The sequence below is a fragment of the Sminthopsis crassicaudata genome, chromosome 4, assembly GCF_048593235.1.
Source record: "Sminthopsis crassicaudata isolate SCR6 chromosome 4, ASM4859323v1, whole genome shotgun sequence".
NCBI classification, from domain to species: Eukaryota; Metazoa; Chordata; class Mammalia; order Dasyuromorphia; family Dasyuridae; genus Sminthopsis; species Sminthopsis crassicaudata.
The window spans coordinates 474954711-474970776 of record NC_133620.1 but is presented as its reverse complement, the minus strand read 5'-3'; the positions used below and the strand labels follow the sequence as shown (position 1 = coordinate 474970776).

Sequence of the window (16066 nt, the reverse complement as noted above, 5' to 3'; positions counted from 1 at the left end):
GCTACACCCAGAGAAGAAACACTGGGAAATGAGGGTAAACTGTTTACATTTTTTGTTTTTCTTCCCAGGTTATTTTTACCTTCCGAATCCAATTCTTCCTTTGCAACAACAACAAAATTCGGTTCTGCACATATATATTGTACCTAGAATATACTATAATGTATTTAATATGCATGGGAATGCCTGCCATCTAGGGGAGGGGGTGGAGGGAAGGAGGGGAAAAAGTCAGAACAGAAGGGAGTACAAGGGATAATGTTGTAAAAAATTACTCATGCATATGTACTGTCAAAAAATGTTATAATTATAAAATTAATTTTAAAAAATAAAAAAAAAGAAAAGACCTTGTATGGCAGGTGGCATTTGACCGGAGCTAGCAATTTCAAGAATTGGGGACAAGGAGAGAAAAGGACTTCAGACATGGAGGACAATTAAGAACACAGTAAGGGGACATGGAATGTGGTGTATAGTAAGTAATCCAGTTGGACTATGTGAGGGGGGAATAATGTACAAGACATATAAAAAGCCAGGTTGACATTTAATCATTAATGAGCATTCTGACTCTGGCTATTCAACCAGTCTTGAACCCACCTATGACACAATCATCCATCCCTTGTCTCACCATCTTTTCTACAAGAGCATTAGAGACTTTGTCAAATTTCAACTGCTGAAGTTGGTCATTATCTCTAGTATCTCCCTGTTCCACCTGCCCAGGTCAAAAAGAGGAAGGATAGTAATCTGGCAAGTCTGGTTTTTGATGGAATCAAGCTGGTCCTTTAGGATTCCCCTGTCACTTTATATCACTAATAATACAATCCAAAATTAAAGCCAAACACATTGGTTCGCAGGCAGCATTTTTTAGGAGATGGAAGAAAGTCAGAAAAGGGAGCTGAACAGAGGCTATGATAGTCCCAAGAGGAGGAATCATCCTTCAAATGAGTTCCTGGACCAATCTCCAACAAAAAGGAGTTCTGCCTGAACGTCTGAGTGAGGGCTTCTGCAGAGGAGAGCTCCTCCTTCCTCAGGTGGGAAGAGAAGAGGAGAGGAGCAGATAGTCCCCAAACTGAAGAAGCCACAATGTCCAGACCTTAGTTTTCCATTCTCAAAAAGAAGAAACTAAATGAATTTTCCCCTAAAGTCCTTTGGCTTTAGGATTAAATTGCCTCTTTGCTCTATAACTAAGTCTATTGATAACCTAAAACATGAAAGGATAAATCTACTGGAACTTGGCCTCCACTGATTTGGGGAGTTTGGGGGATTGTGCAGGTTTACTGTGAGCTATGTGGACTACAAAAATGGTTCATTCTGGAGTAATCCTAGGTCTGTCCCCCTTTTGGAAGAACCTTGTTTGGGTGGCAGGACTCCCTTAAAACCAAGAGTCTTTCCCTTCAGAAGAACGCCCACTTTCTCCCATCACCACCAGAAGGGATCTCCATGATCCTTCACATCTACATTGAGAGTCATTAGCACCGCATAGCTCACTTGGAGCAAACTAACATTCATCATCATGCTTTAAGTCCATTCATTTAGCAGCATTTCTTAGCATCCTAATGTTCTTATTCGGCTAACATCTTCCTGCTTTAATCACAGAGTTTTCCCTATTATCACTTACTCCAGAAGTTCTTACCGTTTTGCATTTTGAACTCTTTTGTCAGTCAACCTGGTGAAGATTATGGATTCCTTCTCAGAAACTGCTGGAACTCTATCTTCCCAGAAATCAGCAGGAGTCAGGACCACTAAATGTCTTTATTCTAGATCTTTACCGTCGCCTCCAAAGCCAGGTCACAAGTGCAAATGAGCGTGAGTTCCACCACCCAAGTTTCTCCTACTCCTCCCACACAAGTCACTTCCCCCTCTTTGTCCCACCAATCAAGTCAGCACAGAACAGCTGGGGAGGGTCAACCTTCAAACAAGTTAATAGGGAACCGTCCAATTGGCAATTAGTCTCACGTGCTTCATTATCCAAGTGCATTGCTCAGTTCTAGCCCTTTACAAGAAAAAATGTCTTTAATAATTGAATAAAATGCTAAATTTCAGTAGCAGATGAGTGAATATTAAGATGCAATTTTATTTTATTTTTATTTTTTTTGAGGCTGGGGTTAAGTGACTTGCCCAGGGTCACACAGCCAGGAAGTGTTAAGTGTCTGAGACCAGATTTGAACTCAGGTCCTCCTGAATTCAAGGCTGGTGCTCTATCCACTGCGCCACCTAGCTGCCCCCTATAATTTTATTCTTGATGAATCTATTCACGGACCCCAAGTTATCAACTTGTAATCTAATCTTAACCAAAAGAAAATCTCTATTATATAAAAACTGAAGTGTTTTTGATTTTGGTGTTTGTTTTTTGTTTGTTTTTTGTTTTGGAGACTAAGTCTCCCCATCTCACTAGAAATGCAGCTACTATTCTCCACTTCGGGAGCTTTGCTCAGCTCTGTCTCTAACCTGAAACAGTTCATCTCTTCTTTAGGCAGCTTGGTGATTCTCTCCATACTTTAGCTCAGATCCCAATTTGATATAATTCTAATTCAATTCAGAACGTCCCAGCTGAAATGATCCATGGACCTCCCTATATAGTTGGGATTATAGGTGTACGTCATCATTCCCAATTGAAGATTTCTTCTTTTCCCCCCAAAATAATCTCAGTCAAGGATCAGATTTGAGTATATTAAAGTCCTCCTTTTTAAGTAGAATTTTCTTTAAAATAAGTCTTTTTTTTTTTTTTTTTTTTTTTTTTTTGAGGCTGGAGTTAAGTGACTTGCCCAGGGTCACACAGCTAGGAAGTCTTAAATGTCTGAGACCAGATCTGAACTCGGGTCCTCCTGAATTCAGGACTAGTGCTCTATCCACTGTACCACCTAGCTGCCCCCCAAAATAAGTCTTTTCTAATTAAAATGTGTTCGCCCAGCATGTGCATAAGTATAAGCATTGCCTAAATGAATGGACCCAAGAATAAAGGAGGTTGGCAGCAGCAGTGAGGGAAACACAGCCTTTATTGAGGTGACATTACATTAACACACAGGACAGGCAGGCAGTCTTGCCCTTCCGAACTGGGTGTGAGGAATAGTGAGAACAAAGGCTGAGGAAATGCAAGTTAATCGGCAGAAGGGAAATGGAAAATTCATCGAAGGGTCATTCCTTCATCTAATGACCAACTATCTTATTTTAAAATGACACCATTTACTCAGAGCTGAATATTCACCGGGAAACACTTCAGACCCGGCATTCAAAGACCAAATAAGCAGGAGAGTACAGAGTATATGTTCAAACAGAGGCAGTAAATGTTATGCTAAATTACTATGATATACAATGAAGATGTATTTAAGCGCACACTCCCCAAATCAGGGCACCCGAAATCTTACTTTCATAGGTCACACTCTAAAGATTGTCTCAGATCAGACCCTTAATAGAAAGGAAGTGGGACTCGTACATTGCAGAGGCAACAAATTCATTTTAAGGCAAAATGAGCCATCTACAGAAGAGCCTTAGCTTCCCAGAATTCCTAATTCAAGGTGAGCTGGGCTAAACTTGACTCCAGGATAATCATCTCTCCCCTATTCCCCAACCCCCATATTCCCCATCACCTCCAGGAGAAGATTGTACCATTTTCCATCTCTACATCTCTTGCATATATTTTATATTCACTTCTCTGTGCACATGCAAGATTGTCCCAGTAAAACCGATGCTCCTCAAAGGCAGGCATGGATGCATTTCTCTCAGTGTTTTCCCAGGGAAAGCAGAGTGGCACACAGTAGGTGCTTAATAAATGCTTGTTCATTGATTTGTGTCTCTGAGAATCTAATATTTTCTTCAGGCCTCAGTTTATTTGACCTCTCTAAAAATCTCCTTGATCCCCTTCCCCCAATCAGATTCCCAATCCCTGCTTTTGAGGGTCAGGATGGTTGATTTGTTTGATGGTCTTCCGAGAGCTTAGCACAGTGACTGTCCCATGATAAGTTCTTGTTGAATTGGATAGGTTTGAGGTATCTCAATTGGGCAGCCGGGAGCTTAGATTGAGGTCAGAGGAGATCAGAAAATATTAATGGTGGAAACTAGGGTACTTCAGGGAGTGCAGATCTGCTTTGGGGTTAACTTTGGATGACCATAAGGTAGCACTAGGGGCTGGACATAGGAGCAAAGTCACGGCTTCATCTGCACAAGAATTATAAAATGGCCTAACAGGCTTGCCGAACTATATTTTAAGAAATTCAGTCATGGAAGGAGAGACCTAACATGGTGGCCACAGACAGGAGAACTAAGGTTCTGGGTGGTGAGAGAGAACCCAGGACACCAGACCTCATGGGTAAGAAATCCAGGGCTAAAGCAGATTGAGTGAAGGGAGCAGAGCAAAAATAAGCTTGGCTCCTGGGATAAGGAAATTTACCCCTGGAGAGCTCACTAGTTTAATTCTGCTTGCTGAGTAGAACCCAAATTCAGTAGTTTCTACTTCCTAAAGGGATTCAAATGTCACTGGCACCCTCTAAATTTTGGCACCCCTGGGCAAAGTGCTTCATGCCCCACCTTAGTTTTGTGTGAGGTTCAGAATCTTTCTGCTTTCATCTAAGACCGTGGCTGCAGCCAGGGTACCAGAAAAAATCACTTTGGGGCTAGCCTGGGTTACCTGCATGGTACTGAGGCCCAAATCAAGTTACCAGTGCTAATATGGGAGATTAGAAGCTCAGCATGAGCATCAATGCACAGAACTCAGCTTCTGTCTGAAAAATGAGGGCATCTGATTAGATGACTGATTAGGTGACTTCCGAGTTCTTTCCAGCTCCAGAGTGAGGACCTATGATTGCCCTCATCCCAGCAGAGCAGCCCCTGCAGAGGCAGATTTGGGGGCCTTCCTGCTCAGGCCAAAATTGCAGGGAAGATTATTCTTCCACAGGATAGAGCCTGGGTCAAACAGAAGTGGAGCAGCAGCAGAGATCACCCCCGCCAGTTGAAAAGAGCTCGCTGTTTGGAAGTCGAGAAAATGAATAGCTCCCACATGTATTAGGGGAGATAGATCCCTTTGAGAAAATCTCATAGTATGGACAGTCCAGACTTTTCTCGGACATTTCCTTGCTTCTTTATAAACTAGGAGGGGCAGCGTGTCTCACAGAGTTCATCAATCTGACCCTGAACAGCTGTGATCCTGAACACGGTCTTAGCCTCTCAGTCTCAGTTTCCTGATCTGTAAAAGGGGGATAATGGTAGCACCCATCTCTGGGGATTGTTGTGACGTTTAGTAATGTTAATAACAATAATCAAGAAGAGGCAGAATAGGATCGTCGAGTCCCATTCAGAGTCAGAACGTCTTCAAATCCTGCTTCTGACCTGTGAGGGTTGTCTGACCTTAGGGAGTTATTTCCCTTTTCAGTTTTCATTCTATAGAATGACAGGTTTGTCTCCTAAAGACCTTCCCTGCTCTACAGCTTAGAATACTATGTAAACACGAGAGTTCCAGCCACAGAGAGACCACAGTGTGCCCCACTGACGTACCACCAGGCACTCGTGTTCCTGAAAAACACAAGTCATTTCTGGAACTATTGTCTTCTCTATTTTTTTTTTTTTTTTGAGACTGAGGTTAAGTGACTTGCCCAGGGTCACTCAGCTAGAAAGTGTTAAGTGTCTGAGACTAGATTTGAACTCGGGTCCTCCTGAATTCAGGGCTGGTGCTCTATCCACTGCACCCCCTAGCTGCCCCCAACTATTGTCTTCTCAAAGAAAAAGTTAAGATCCCCGCCAGCACTGATGGCAACTCCCAACATCCCCTTGACTACTCCAGTTCACAAAGACCGTCCCCAAAACCATCACCTCCATCTGATCTTAATCACAAATGAACAAACTGAACCAACAGCTGACACGATTTTTCTGAGGATCTACTTGGAAGACCATGGATTCGAGCTCAGAGGCTGCGAGGTCTTAATTGGAGGATGGCCGAGGGGCCCTAATTTAAATCCGGCATGGACCCGCTGTTTCTGGTTCCCTCCACTCTGTTTTCCGATTCCTCAGTCATATCATCCATTACATGTTTCTTTCCCCCCTCTCTCACTATCAGCCTTTCAAAGTGTCAGCCTGCAATCTGGAAAGGCTGAAACACCTTGAAAAGTTGGCCTTTAGCTCAATAACAGGAGCTGGCACCAAACATTATAGACCTGGGGAATGGCGAGGGTCTGGGCAGGTTCACAAAAGGCCCCAGTTTGGAGGAGTTGAAATTTTAATTAAATTTCCCAAATGTCCAAACTGGTAACGAGGTATAAACCACCCCAAGGTGAGCAGGAGGTGCTGGATTCCTGGCCACCCAAAGCCTGGAACCTTTTATAAAATAAAAACAGCCCAAAGGGGGCCCCTGCCATTTAAGCTTGTTGGTCCTCAGGGATTAAGAACTAACTGATAGGTTTTAATAAAAGATTGTTGAAAGAATATGAATGAATGAATTGGAAAGAAACTGAATATAGTTTGACATTGTGAACAGAGGACTAGGCTTGTGTCCCCATGCTCCCTCTAATTCTACTGATTAACTGACCCCAGACAAGTCGGCCATCTCTCAATGGCCCGGGACACTCTCTTGGACCATAGGGTGCAGATAAGTGGCTGAGCTGTCTCAGGGAAAGGGGCGTCCACACATCCATGAAACCATGCATACAGACCAAAATCAATACAACGAAAGAACCAGAGATCTCTGGTTTCAATGGTGTAGGGGATTATGGATGGATTAAACAAGAGAGCTTGGTAGTTTTTCTATAACTTCTAATTTTGGAGGGAGGCTTAAAGCATGAAAAATTAGGGGATTTCTCACCCTAACCCTGGACTGAATGGAAGGATTCTTGACTTTGGGGCTGCTCCCTACTCACTCCACAATTATATGACTAAAAAGGAGCCACTTGTACCCCTTTTTGTCAGTCAACAACGTGAAACCACAGTTTGCAAAAGCTCAATTCCAAGCACCCCCATCATTGCCCAGTGTATTTATAGTGCCCATCACAAGCGTGCACTTAGGAAGGTCTCCAGCTCTCCCTCAAGGTGACGGGTCAGTGGCCCAGCTGAGCTGGGTGCCCTCTGAGGGCACACTGGAGTTCTCTCTTGGGCCTCTCATATGTGACCAATCCACTCCCTCATCTCTGCATCCTGTCTCCCTCCATGTGAAATCATTCACAGCCATGACAAACAGGATGTGTGTCTACGGGCCAATTTTAATGGTTTTCAGGTCATTTGTGCAGCCTGGGATGGGAGAATATGGAACCTCACCTGCCTCCCAATTCATTCACCTAGAAAATCAGACATCAATGGCAAACGTAAGGGGTCCAAGAAAAGAAGAGGCAAGCAGGATGCGTAACCAAGGGGTGGGCTAAGAGGAGCTCCCCCCCCCCAACACTTTGCTTGATCATCCAGAATTTAAACTTGGGAACCTGGTAATGAGCTAGTCATGGCCCTGGACCCCTTCAAAATTTGTTCAAAGTATCTTTTGAATGAGTTCAATTGGATTGAATCTTTCTCTTCTTCTGGAATCCCTACTGAAAATCGAATCATCCATTGAACAAATATTTATTAATCGCCTACTATATGCTAGGTATGGATTAAGCAATGAAGATTGGAGACCAAATGAAAACTAGAGACCAAAAAAAGTAGCGCCTCTCCTTGAGGATTCAAGACTAGGGAGAAACAGAGCCAATAGGAAAAAAAAGACATAGATCATTAAGTCAAAATGTAGACAAAGTAAACACAAAGTAATTTCAGGGAAGAAAGCCCAGGTGAGGCTCCATGGAGAGAGCCCTTGAGCTGGGAAGAGATCAGGGTCCAGTGGAAAGACTCTGGGGTTCTAATCCATGTTCTAGTATGGCCAACAGCAAGTGCTTATGGTTCTGCAGGATCCAATTTCTCCATCTCTTAAATGATCATAATTCTCAATTATAATTTATAATAAATAATTCTCAATTATAATTTATAATAAAAATAAATAAAATTATAATCATAATGATTCTCAATCTCTTAAATGATCATATAAATGAAGGGCTCTGAATCTGGAGGCAGAGGATCTAGGTTCAGAGCCCGCTCTGTTCTACCATTGGCATATAATTCCCCCTGTTCTTAAATTCACTTTCTTCATGTGGAAAATTAGCTAGGGAGAGAGGACACTGACAACCATTAATGGTCTTGCTGATTGTATCTTTCCATACCTGCTTATGATGGACCAAGAGCATTTTACTGAGTAATGGCGTCAATGCCGTAGAGTCTGATTTCAAACCTGAAGAGCACGGTAAAATGGAAGCTCCTCGAAGGCAGTGATGATTTGGTTTACATCCCCATGACCACAGCACCATTGCATTTCTAATTAAGTGCCTGCAATGTGCCAATCTCAGCAGCAGATACTGGGGAGGTAATGACAAAACAAAATGGCCCCACGCCTGCCCTCAAGCAGCCTATATTCCTTTGACACTGAGATCCTTGTACATGGTATCACAGGCACTTGATGAATGTTCTGTGAATTGGGCTAATCCCAAAGTAGGACCATAAATATCAGCCTGGAAAGACCCTCCACGGTCAGGGAGATGTACACTTTATGGGGTGGGGAGGTCTTGTGACTTTTGGCCATCCCAACTAGAGAAGTGACTCTACTTTTCTGCCCACACTGACCAGTTCAATTAAACAACTGGTTTGACTAATTTTTTTCTTCCTCTCACTGGATTGATTGAATAAATCGCCATTGGCTTTCATGCTGAGCAGTCCCACCCTCAGAGACTCAAAGGTGCCTAAGGATACCAGGATACCCTCGAATCCATGCACAGCAATGAAGGTCAAAGAATCATGGTTCCCAGGAAAAGAGAAAAGAGTTCTGGGGCCCCCTCCCAGCAAGAATCTGCTGGTCAATAAACCCCAAGAGAGCAGGATAGGAGTCTGAGAGTCAGAGGGAGAAAGGCTCTCATTTACAACATTTACTCCTGGTATGACCTCAATGGCCTGATGGGATTATCACGTGGGCTAATGTTCATGAAGTGCTTTGTAAACAGTACCTGAAAGTATCACAGAAATGTCACTATTACAATACTCTGGGTGTCTGGGAAAGTTTCTTTTTCTCTTCTCAGCCTCAGGGTTCACCCTCTGCCCTAGTAAAAGTCTTTAGAGATTCCCTCAGAGATCAAAAGAGGATCCTATGGATATCATCACTTCTGCCTTTGCATCCCTAATACTGAACATAGTAGGTTCTTTTTTTTTTTTTTTGCTGAGGCAATTGGGGTCATGTGACTTGCCCAGGGTCACACAGTTAGGAAGTGTTAAATGTCTGAGGTCAGATTTGAACTCAGGTCCTCCTAACTTCAGGGCTCACATAGTAGGTTCTTAATCAAAGCTTGTTCCTTGACTGATTGTCCCATGTGTGATGGCAGTGAATGCTGTTGGTATAACACTTGTTCCATCCATAAATAGGTGCAGATGGGAGAATCCCTACATGATGAAAAGTTCTAGAGGGTGGGCATTGTTTCACATTGGTATACCCAGCATTTAGGGCAATGTCTTGTATACAATAGGTGCCTAATAAATGCTTAAATATCGCTTCATTTGCTTAGTGATAGCCTCTGAAACTGACCCATCTGTTTTTGAAAGGTGCTTCATCTGAGGCATGGAAAGTGGAGAAATTGAGAGGTATTCCAGGCTCTCACACTTGGGACAGGTCAGTGTTTGTGACTGCTCCATGTGTGAAATGAAGGAAGACTAAGATCAAGATTTAACCTGCAATAAATACAACTGAGAAAGGATCTTTGAAAGGACATTAAAAAACAAGCAAAGAAAGTCACTCTGGCTCACTAAGGAAGGAAGAGAAGGATGGAGGAGAAAATGTCAGAGTGGGAGGGGCCTGGAGAGGCTGTTGCATCCAGCCCACATCTTAGAAGGAAAGCCATTTAGAACCTCATCCCAAAGTGGCCAATCAGAAACTACTTTAGACCTTTAGGAAACTTTCCACCTTCCATTGAGTCCCTTCCATTTTGGAAGAGTTCCATTTCTTATAAAATTTCCCATCAATTGAGGGTAAATTTGTCCCTTCAAGTACCATCCACTGGGCCTTGTTTGGACAAAGAGAACAGGTCAACCTGCTCTTCCATGACCTCCCTAAAGTTTCTTTTCTCCAGCCTGAACATCCCCAATTCTTTAGAATCATTGTCAGATGGCACGGGATTCATGCCATTTCCAGCTTGGCTGCCCTACACTGAATATTTCCCGCTCTGTCAGTCTTGTTCTGAAAATATTTCCCCAAGAACCGAACCAAACCCAACCTCCCAACTCCCAACTCTAACCCTAAATATTCCATCTGGTCTGAGCAGGGCTGAGTTTGAGGAACATATCATCTTCCTTGTCCTAGGCCTTGGTCCATGACATCTCTGGCAGTCATTATAAGCCATTCAATTGTGTATAGCTGGAAGACACATATTGGTTGAAAATGTGCTAACAAAAATTTCTGGGAGGTGTGACTTGGATGACCCATGAGATGAGCACAAGATCATCCACAAAACGATTCTTGACAACTCTCACGTTGTGAATTTGTGATATGTACACCTCCAAACACCAAATGCCAGGAATCTCTGCACAGAAGACAAGCTACATCAAAAAAATAGCCCCTTTTGTGCTTGTTCAGCCCTCTGAGATAACCGTTGACCTACTCTGCCTATATCTTGTTTGTCTTGCTTTCTCCAGGTGATCTCCTCCATTAGAACATAAACGCCCCGAGGACCAAGATTGATTTTGCCGGTCTTTGTGTTCGGGGCAGGGCAGGTATTTAATAAATACTTGTTGACTAACATTTACCTTTGGTTAAATGTATTTTCTCAAAATTAATTATTTTCACCCACCAGATGTTGAAGTAAAGATTTCACTTTAGAAATATAAATATATATACAGAAGGTTGCTAACTGCACCGTCCTTACGGAAATGTTCGCTGACCTCTAGAACTTGACCCTTGACACACAATCCATCCCCAATTTGAATTATAAGCAGGTGGTTGTAACATCTCAGATATGAAAATTCCATATAGGGAAACCAAGGGAAAAGGAAATGCTATATCACAATAGCGCCCTCCCCCCCCCAACACTGAATTATTAAGCCAAGGCCTAGCTCAAAGCCCCCTCAGAGCTCCTCCACAAAATACAGCGGATTGACAAAAGCACCAGAGCTGGTTAACAACAGTGATAACCGAGGCAGCTCTTTACCCACAGCCACTTGGGACACTTCCTAACAGTTCCAGATGTGTTAGAGAGAGTAATGAATAGACACCAAGTTGGTTCTTTAGATCACCTGCGTTCCCCCTTGAGAAGCAAACCCATAATCCCGCCCTGCCTCTTAACTCTGCTCATAAAGTAAAAACTGTTTGATGGAGTCAGGAAGGGGGAGAGAGGATATAAGGTACAGCCGACACTTGCCGAGAGCCTTCCTCACCGCCACCCGGCACAGACACAGCAAGGTCCTGGGGGCACCTGGAGGGAAGCAAAAGCAAAGAGAAGTCACTTAACTGAACCCGGAATCCAGGCATTTTACCGTGTCCCTAACCCTAATTTTGGTTATCTTTATCCCTGAACCAGACTGCAGTCAGTCTTTACCTGAGCCTCAACAAGTTTCCTGAGTCACAAAAAGTGCGATGATTGTCCCAGAGTCATGCCATTAAGAAATGGCAGAAGCAACCCTGGAACCAACTCTTTGGGACTCCATGTAGGGCAGAGTCTGCCATCTCCTTCTACAGCTCATTTTACAGAAGAAGAAACTGAGGCAGACAAGATGCGATGACTTGCCCAGAGTCACATGGCTAACAAGTGTCTCGAGGCAGATTTGAACTCAGGAAAATGAGTGCTCTGTGCACTATGGCACCCCTAGTGGCCCGAGTCTTACCGACTAATGCTCTAGCCATTCCAAGCTGCTTCTCAAAATTAACATGTGTACGATGCATTAATATACTTATATATTCTATATACATGTATACAGAATTTTGATTCTAACAATGATTTTACTTAGTATTGAAAAGAATACTGGTGGGAGATAATTATTTTATTATCATTCATCTTTTTTTAGAATCGAGTTCAGCTAGAATGGTCTGAGGAGAAGTCTTTAGCCTGTAGCATTTTTTTAAATGCAATGTTCTGCACACAGCAACTGAGGGGAGAAAATGACTATTTAATAATGGAACGAGAACATGAGGTCAGAGGCTCCCTGACTTTGGGAGAAGATGAGGCACCAGGAACGACCCACGGACCCACGGGCACCAGTGCCTTCTATGAGGCCTTATTAAGAAAGTTTTTCATTTTATATGAGTATGAAATTGGGCCTTCAAAACCTTTGAAAGACTGAAGAACTCTGAACAACATGATAACCAACCACGCTTCCAAAGGATTTGGGATGAAGTCTGTTAACCACCTCTCAGGAGAGCACTGAGAAGTTAAGAGTTCAGACTCAAGCATTTGCACTGTTTTTTTCTTCTCCTCCACCCAAACAGCTATGTGGGATCTTTCTTATTCGTGTCTTTCTTCCTTCCTTCCTTCCTTCCTTTTTTCTTTCCTTCCTTCCTTCCTTCCTTTTTTTTTCCTTCCTTCCTTCCTTTTTTCTTTCTTTCCTTCCTTCCTTCCTCCCTTTCTTTTTTCCTCCTCCCTCCTTCTCTCCTTCCCTCTTTCTCCCTCCCTCCTTTTCCTTCCCTTCCTTCAGTCTTCTCTCTCTCTGTGTCTCTTTCTCTGTCTGTCTCTCTCTCTCTCACACACACACCACATGGTTGATGAAGAAACTTATTCAGCATGATCCTTTCTGTAATGGGCTTTGTTTTCTCCCCTTCTCAGTGGGTGGGACAGAAGAGAAGAAGAGGGAGGGGGAGAATTTGGAATGGAAAATAAAATAAAATGGAATTTTAAGTGAAAAAGAAGAAGTGGCGTCTTTAATATGATGACATCTATAAAAAACGCTGCTCCTGGTTTTTCCAGCCCAAGGTCCCATCTGAGCAGCAATTCTAATGGTCCTGATCCTTGAGTTCCAGTTGGGTTTCTTACTCACAGAGTTCTTAAGACTATTTTTTTTTTGTGGTGTGGAGATTTGTCATCGCTAGTTTATAAAGGACAGCAACCTTCTGACGTCTAATTCTCACAAACTGACCATGTTTCTCTGGGTATCCATTAGATGAGAACTTTCCCTTACCTTCTGTTCTACCTCACATAATTTCCGTCACTTTATTGTATAATCTTCTGTGACTGATGAGTCAGCCCCCCAGAAGGATACCTCCTTTGTAACTTCTGGTGGCAATAATATAATCATGAATCACCATCCTGAGCCTTTTTATTTTCACAGACAAATATTTATGACTCAATTAATCCATCATCAAGCATTTATTAAGCACCTACTATGCACCAGGTCCCGAGAAGATAGTCATTTCTTCAAGACTTCTTTGTCAATACGTTGTTAGATTCTATTGTTGTTATTATTGCAGCCCTAAAGTCCAATGGGCCATGGTTAGATACAACTGGATGGCAGATAGAGAGCTGGGGCAGATATCATGAAGACCTGAGTTCAAATTCCATCTCAGACTTTTACAAGCTGTGTGACCCTGGACAAATGACTTAACCCCATTTACCTCAGCTCCTCATCTGTAAGATGAAGATAATAACAGCCACTGCTTCCCAGGATTGCTATTAGAATAATAAAAACAATTCAATGTTTGCAATGATGATGATTATTAAAGTCATCCTCAGGCCCTCATCATGGAGTGGATAAAAACCTACATTGAAGAGGTGCGTTTCTGGAAGGCCTGGCCAAGTCAGGAAAGTTTCAAGCAAAGGTCCATTGATGTGGCTTGGTCCAGATGATCCTACTGTGTAAGGCCCAGCCTCGACAAGTTCAGAGAGGGTGAGCCCCAGGCTGAATTCTTCAGCAACGAAAACCTTAGGAGACCATGGACAGAGGTAGGGGGTAGGAGAAGGGGGCTGCAACCTGCATCAAATGCTGCTGAGGTCATAGAACTTGGGAGTATGTGGGATTCTTCTCATCATTGTTATTATTGTAGCAAAAAGGGAACAAAGTAAATCACTGATGCTCATGGGAGAACTTTGAGTCTTGGTCAGAATGAGAAGCAAGGCTTTCTTTGGTCAGTCGTGGGGGTCTATGCCTGTTTTCCCCTCCTTACTCTATGACTCTCTGGATCCACTTCATTTGTAAACATCACTTACTGAGAGAATCCACCATCAACACCCTGTCCTACACACACACACACACACACACACACACACACACACACACACACCATTCCCTCATCCCCAAGGAGACCAGTTCCATTTTTACAGCATAGGCGATGTTCTGTCATCTAGAAGGAAACCATTAAGAGATTTGGTTCTTATTCCAAAAAAGACAAATGTATTGTAATGTCTGGAACAGTGGTCCTCAAACTTTTTAAATAGGGGCCAGTTCACGTCCCTGACACTGTTGGAGGAGGGCCGGACTATAGTAAAAACAAAAGCTCACCCTCTGTCTCCGCCCCTGAGCCTATTTGCCATAACCAGGCGGGCCCATAAATGTCTTCAGTGGGCCGCATCTGGCCCCCGGGGGGTAGTTTGAGAACCCCTGGTCTGGAAGGAGAGGAGGCCCAAGATGAGAATCTAAAGGAACTAACTAGACTTAGAGAATATTATGAAATGTCAAGAAATGCACTTGCTGATTTGCAAGTACACAAAGTACACATCATCACCTCTGCCTCACCAAAAACCCAAGGATTTGCAAGGGAAGGGCCAGCAGGGCCAGTGTTATGGAGAAATTAATGGACTTCACGGGGGTGAGTGATTATAACCCTATTAGCCAAGGCAAAGGAGAATCCCTTGTGGAATAACTGAAGCACAAACAAATAAAGGGAAGGCCTCTAGGGTCAGCCCAGCAAACTTATTTACTTGAATAACAGCCTCTTAACTACTGCAAAGGTCAACAAACCCAACCCATAGGCTTTTCTTACACAACTCTAAACAACGAAGTTGGAATTAAGCAAGGCTTCCATGCAGAGCTAGTTCAGAGGGATCTTTTAAAAGGAATAAATTAGTCTGGGGAAGGATCAGAGGGAGAGAAGAATTTGGAACTGAAATTTTAAAAAATTAACTTTAAAATAATTTGGGAAAACAAGCATGTTTTGGTGAAGACTACATCTGCAGAACGGCTTAGATTTGGGAAATTCGAGAAATAAACAGTAAAGCAACGGAACACATAGACCTCTCTAGAAACTGAGGAAACTGTGGCAAGCATTCCCTCTCTTTCTCTCTTCTCAGTCTTTAGCTCTGGAAGTGGGAAGGCCTCATGGAAACCTCAATGTAAGAGTCCTGGGTCAAAGAAAGAACAAATTTCTTTTTCGTTTCCAAGGTCGTTTTGCTTGGTGTTGTTTTTGTAAAGAAAATATTATTTGTTTCATTTATGAACAACTTTATAGTGCCAATCCTGGCATTCAACGTCCTCTACAGACCATTCATTCAGTAAAGATTCATTATTTATTTTCATTTTGTTATTTATTATGACGATTGTTTATTATCCGAGACCAGGGGAATTCAAAGTTTACAGAAGACCTGGCCCTGCCCTCATAGAACAAGATGGTTCACTGCAAAGAGTTTAGGATTTGGGATCAGTAATCCAATTTGAGGCTCGTCTCTGGACTTAATTATCTGTAGAACCTTAACCAAGTCATTGGACTTCCCCCATCTGCTGTGTCCTCATCAGTGAAATGAGGAGTTGGAACTAGATGATCTCACTTCACCCTTACATCTCCAAAGGTCTTGATCCAAATGACAAGAGCATGGAAAGAGCATCTATAAATGGGGGGATTCCGTCCCAGTGGAAGCCTCTTAGGGCTCAAGGAAGGCTTCCAAGAGAAGGTGGCGTTGGAGTTGGGTTTTCAAGGATGGGTAGGAACTCAGCGAAGAGATGGAAAAGGGAGAAGATGTGATTGCTAAAGTGGAGGGCTTGAGGAGGGGAAAGGGAGGAGTCCCAAAGTGGGGCGGGGCAGGTAGACATAAATTAGCTTTTGGGAGGACTAGGGCTAACTATGCCCAGAAGGAAAAAAGAGAGAGAGAGGGCGCTGAAGATGCTGCTGTGACTTTAG

At 43.0% G+C, this 16066-nt stretch overlaps 1 protein-coding gene across 2 annotated transcripts in view; it reads right to left on the bottom strand.

Annotated features, from left to right (window-relative positions):
- Window positions 1-2969: 2969 nt before the first annotated feature.
- ASB1 (ankyrin repeat and SOCS box containing 1) overlaps window positions 2970-16066 on the bottom strand; it is a 28743-nt gene continuing 15646 nt past the window's right edge. For both annotated transcript variants that reach the window (XM_074264441.1, XM_074264442.1), the window contains exon 5: window positions 2970-11441. In XM_074264441.1, the coding sequence (XP_074120542.1) occupies window positions 11308-11441 (134 nt within the window). In that variant the 3' untranslated portion in view covers window positions 2970-11307. The remainder of the gene's footprint in view (window positions 11442-16066) is intronic.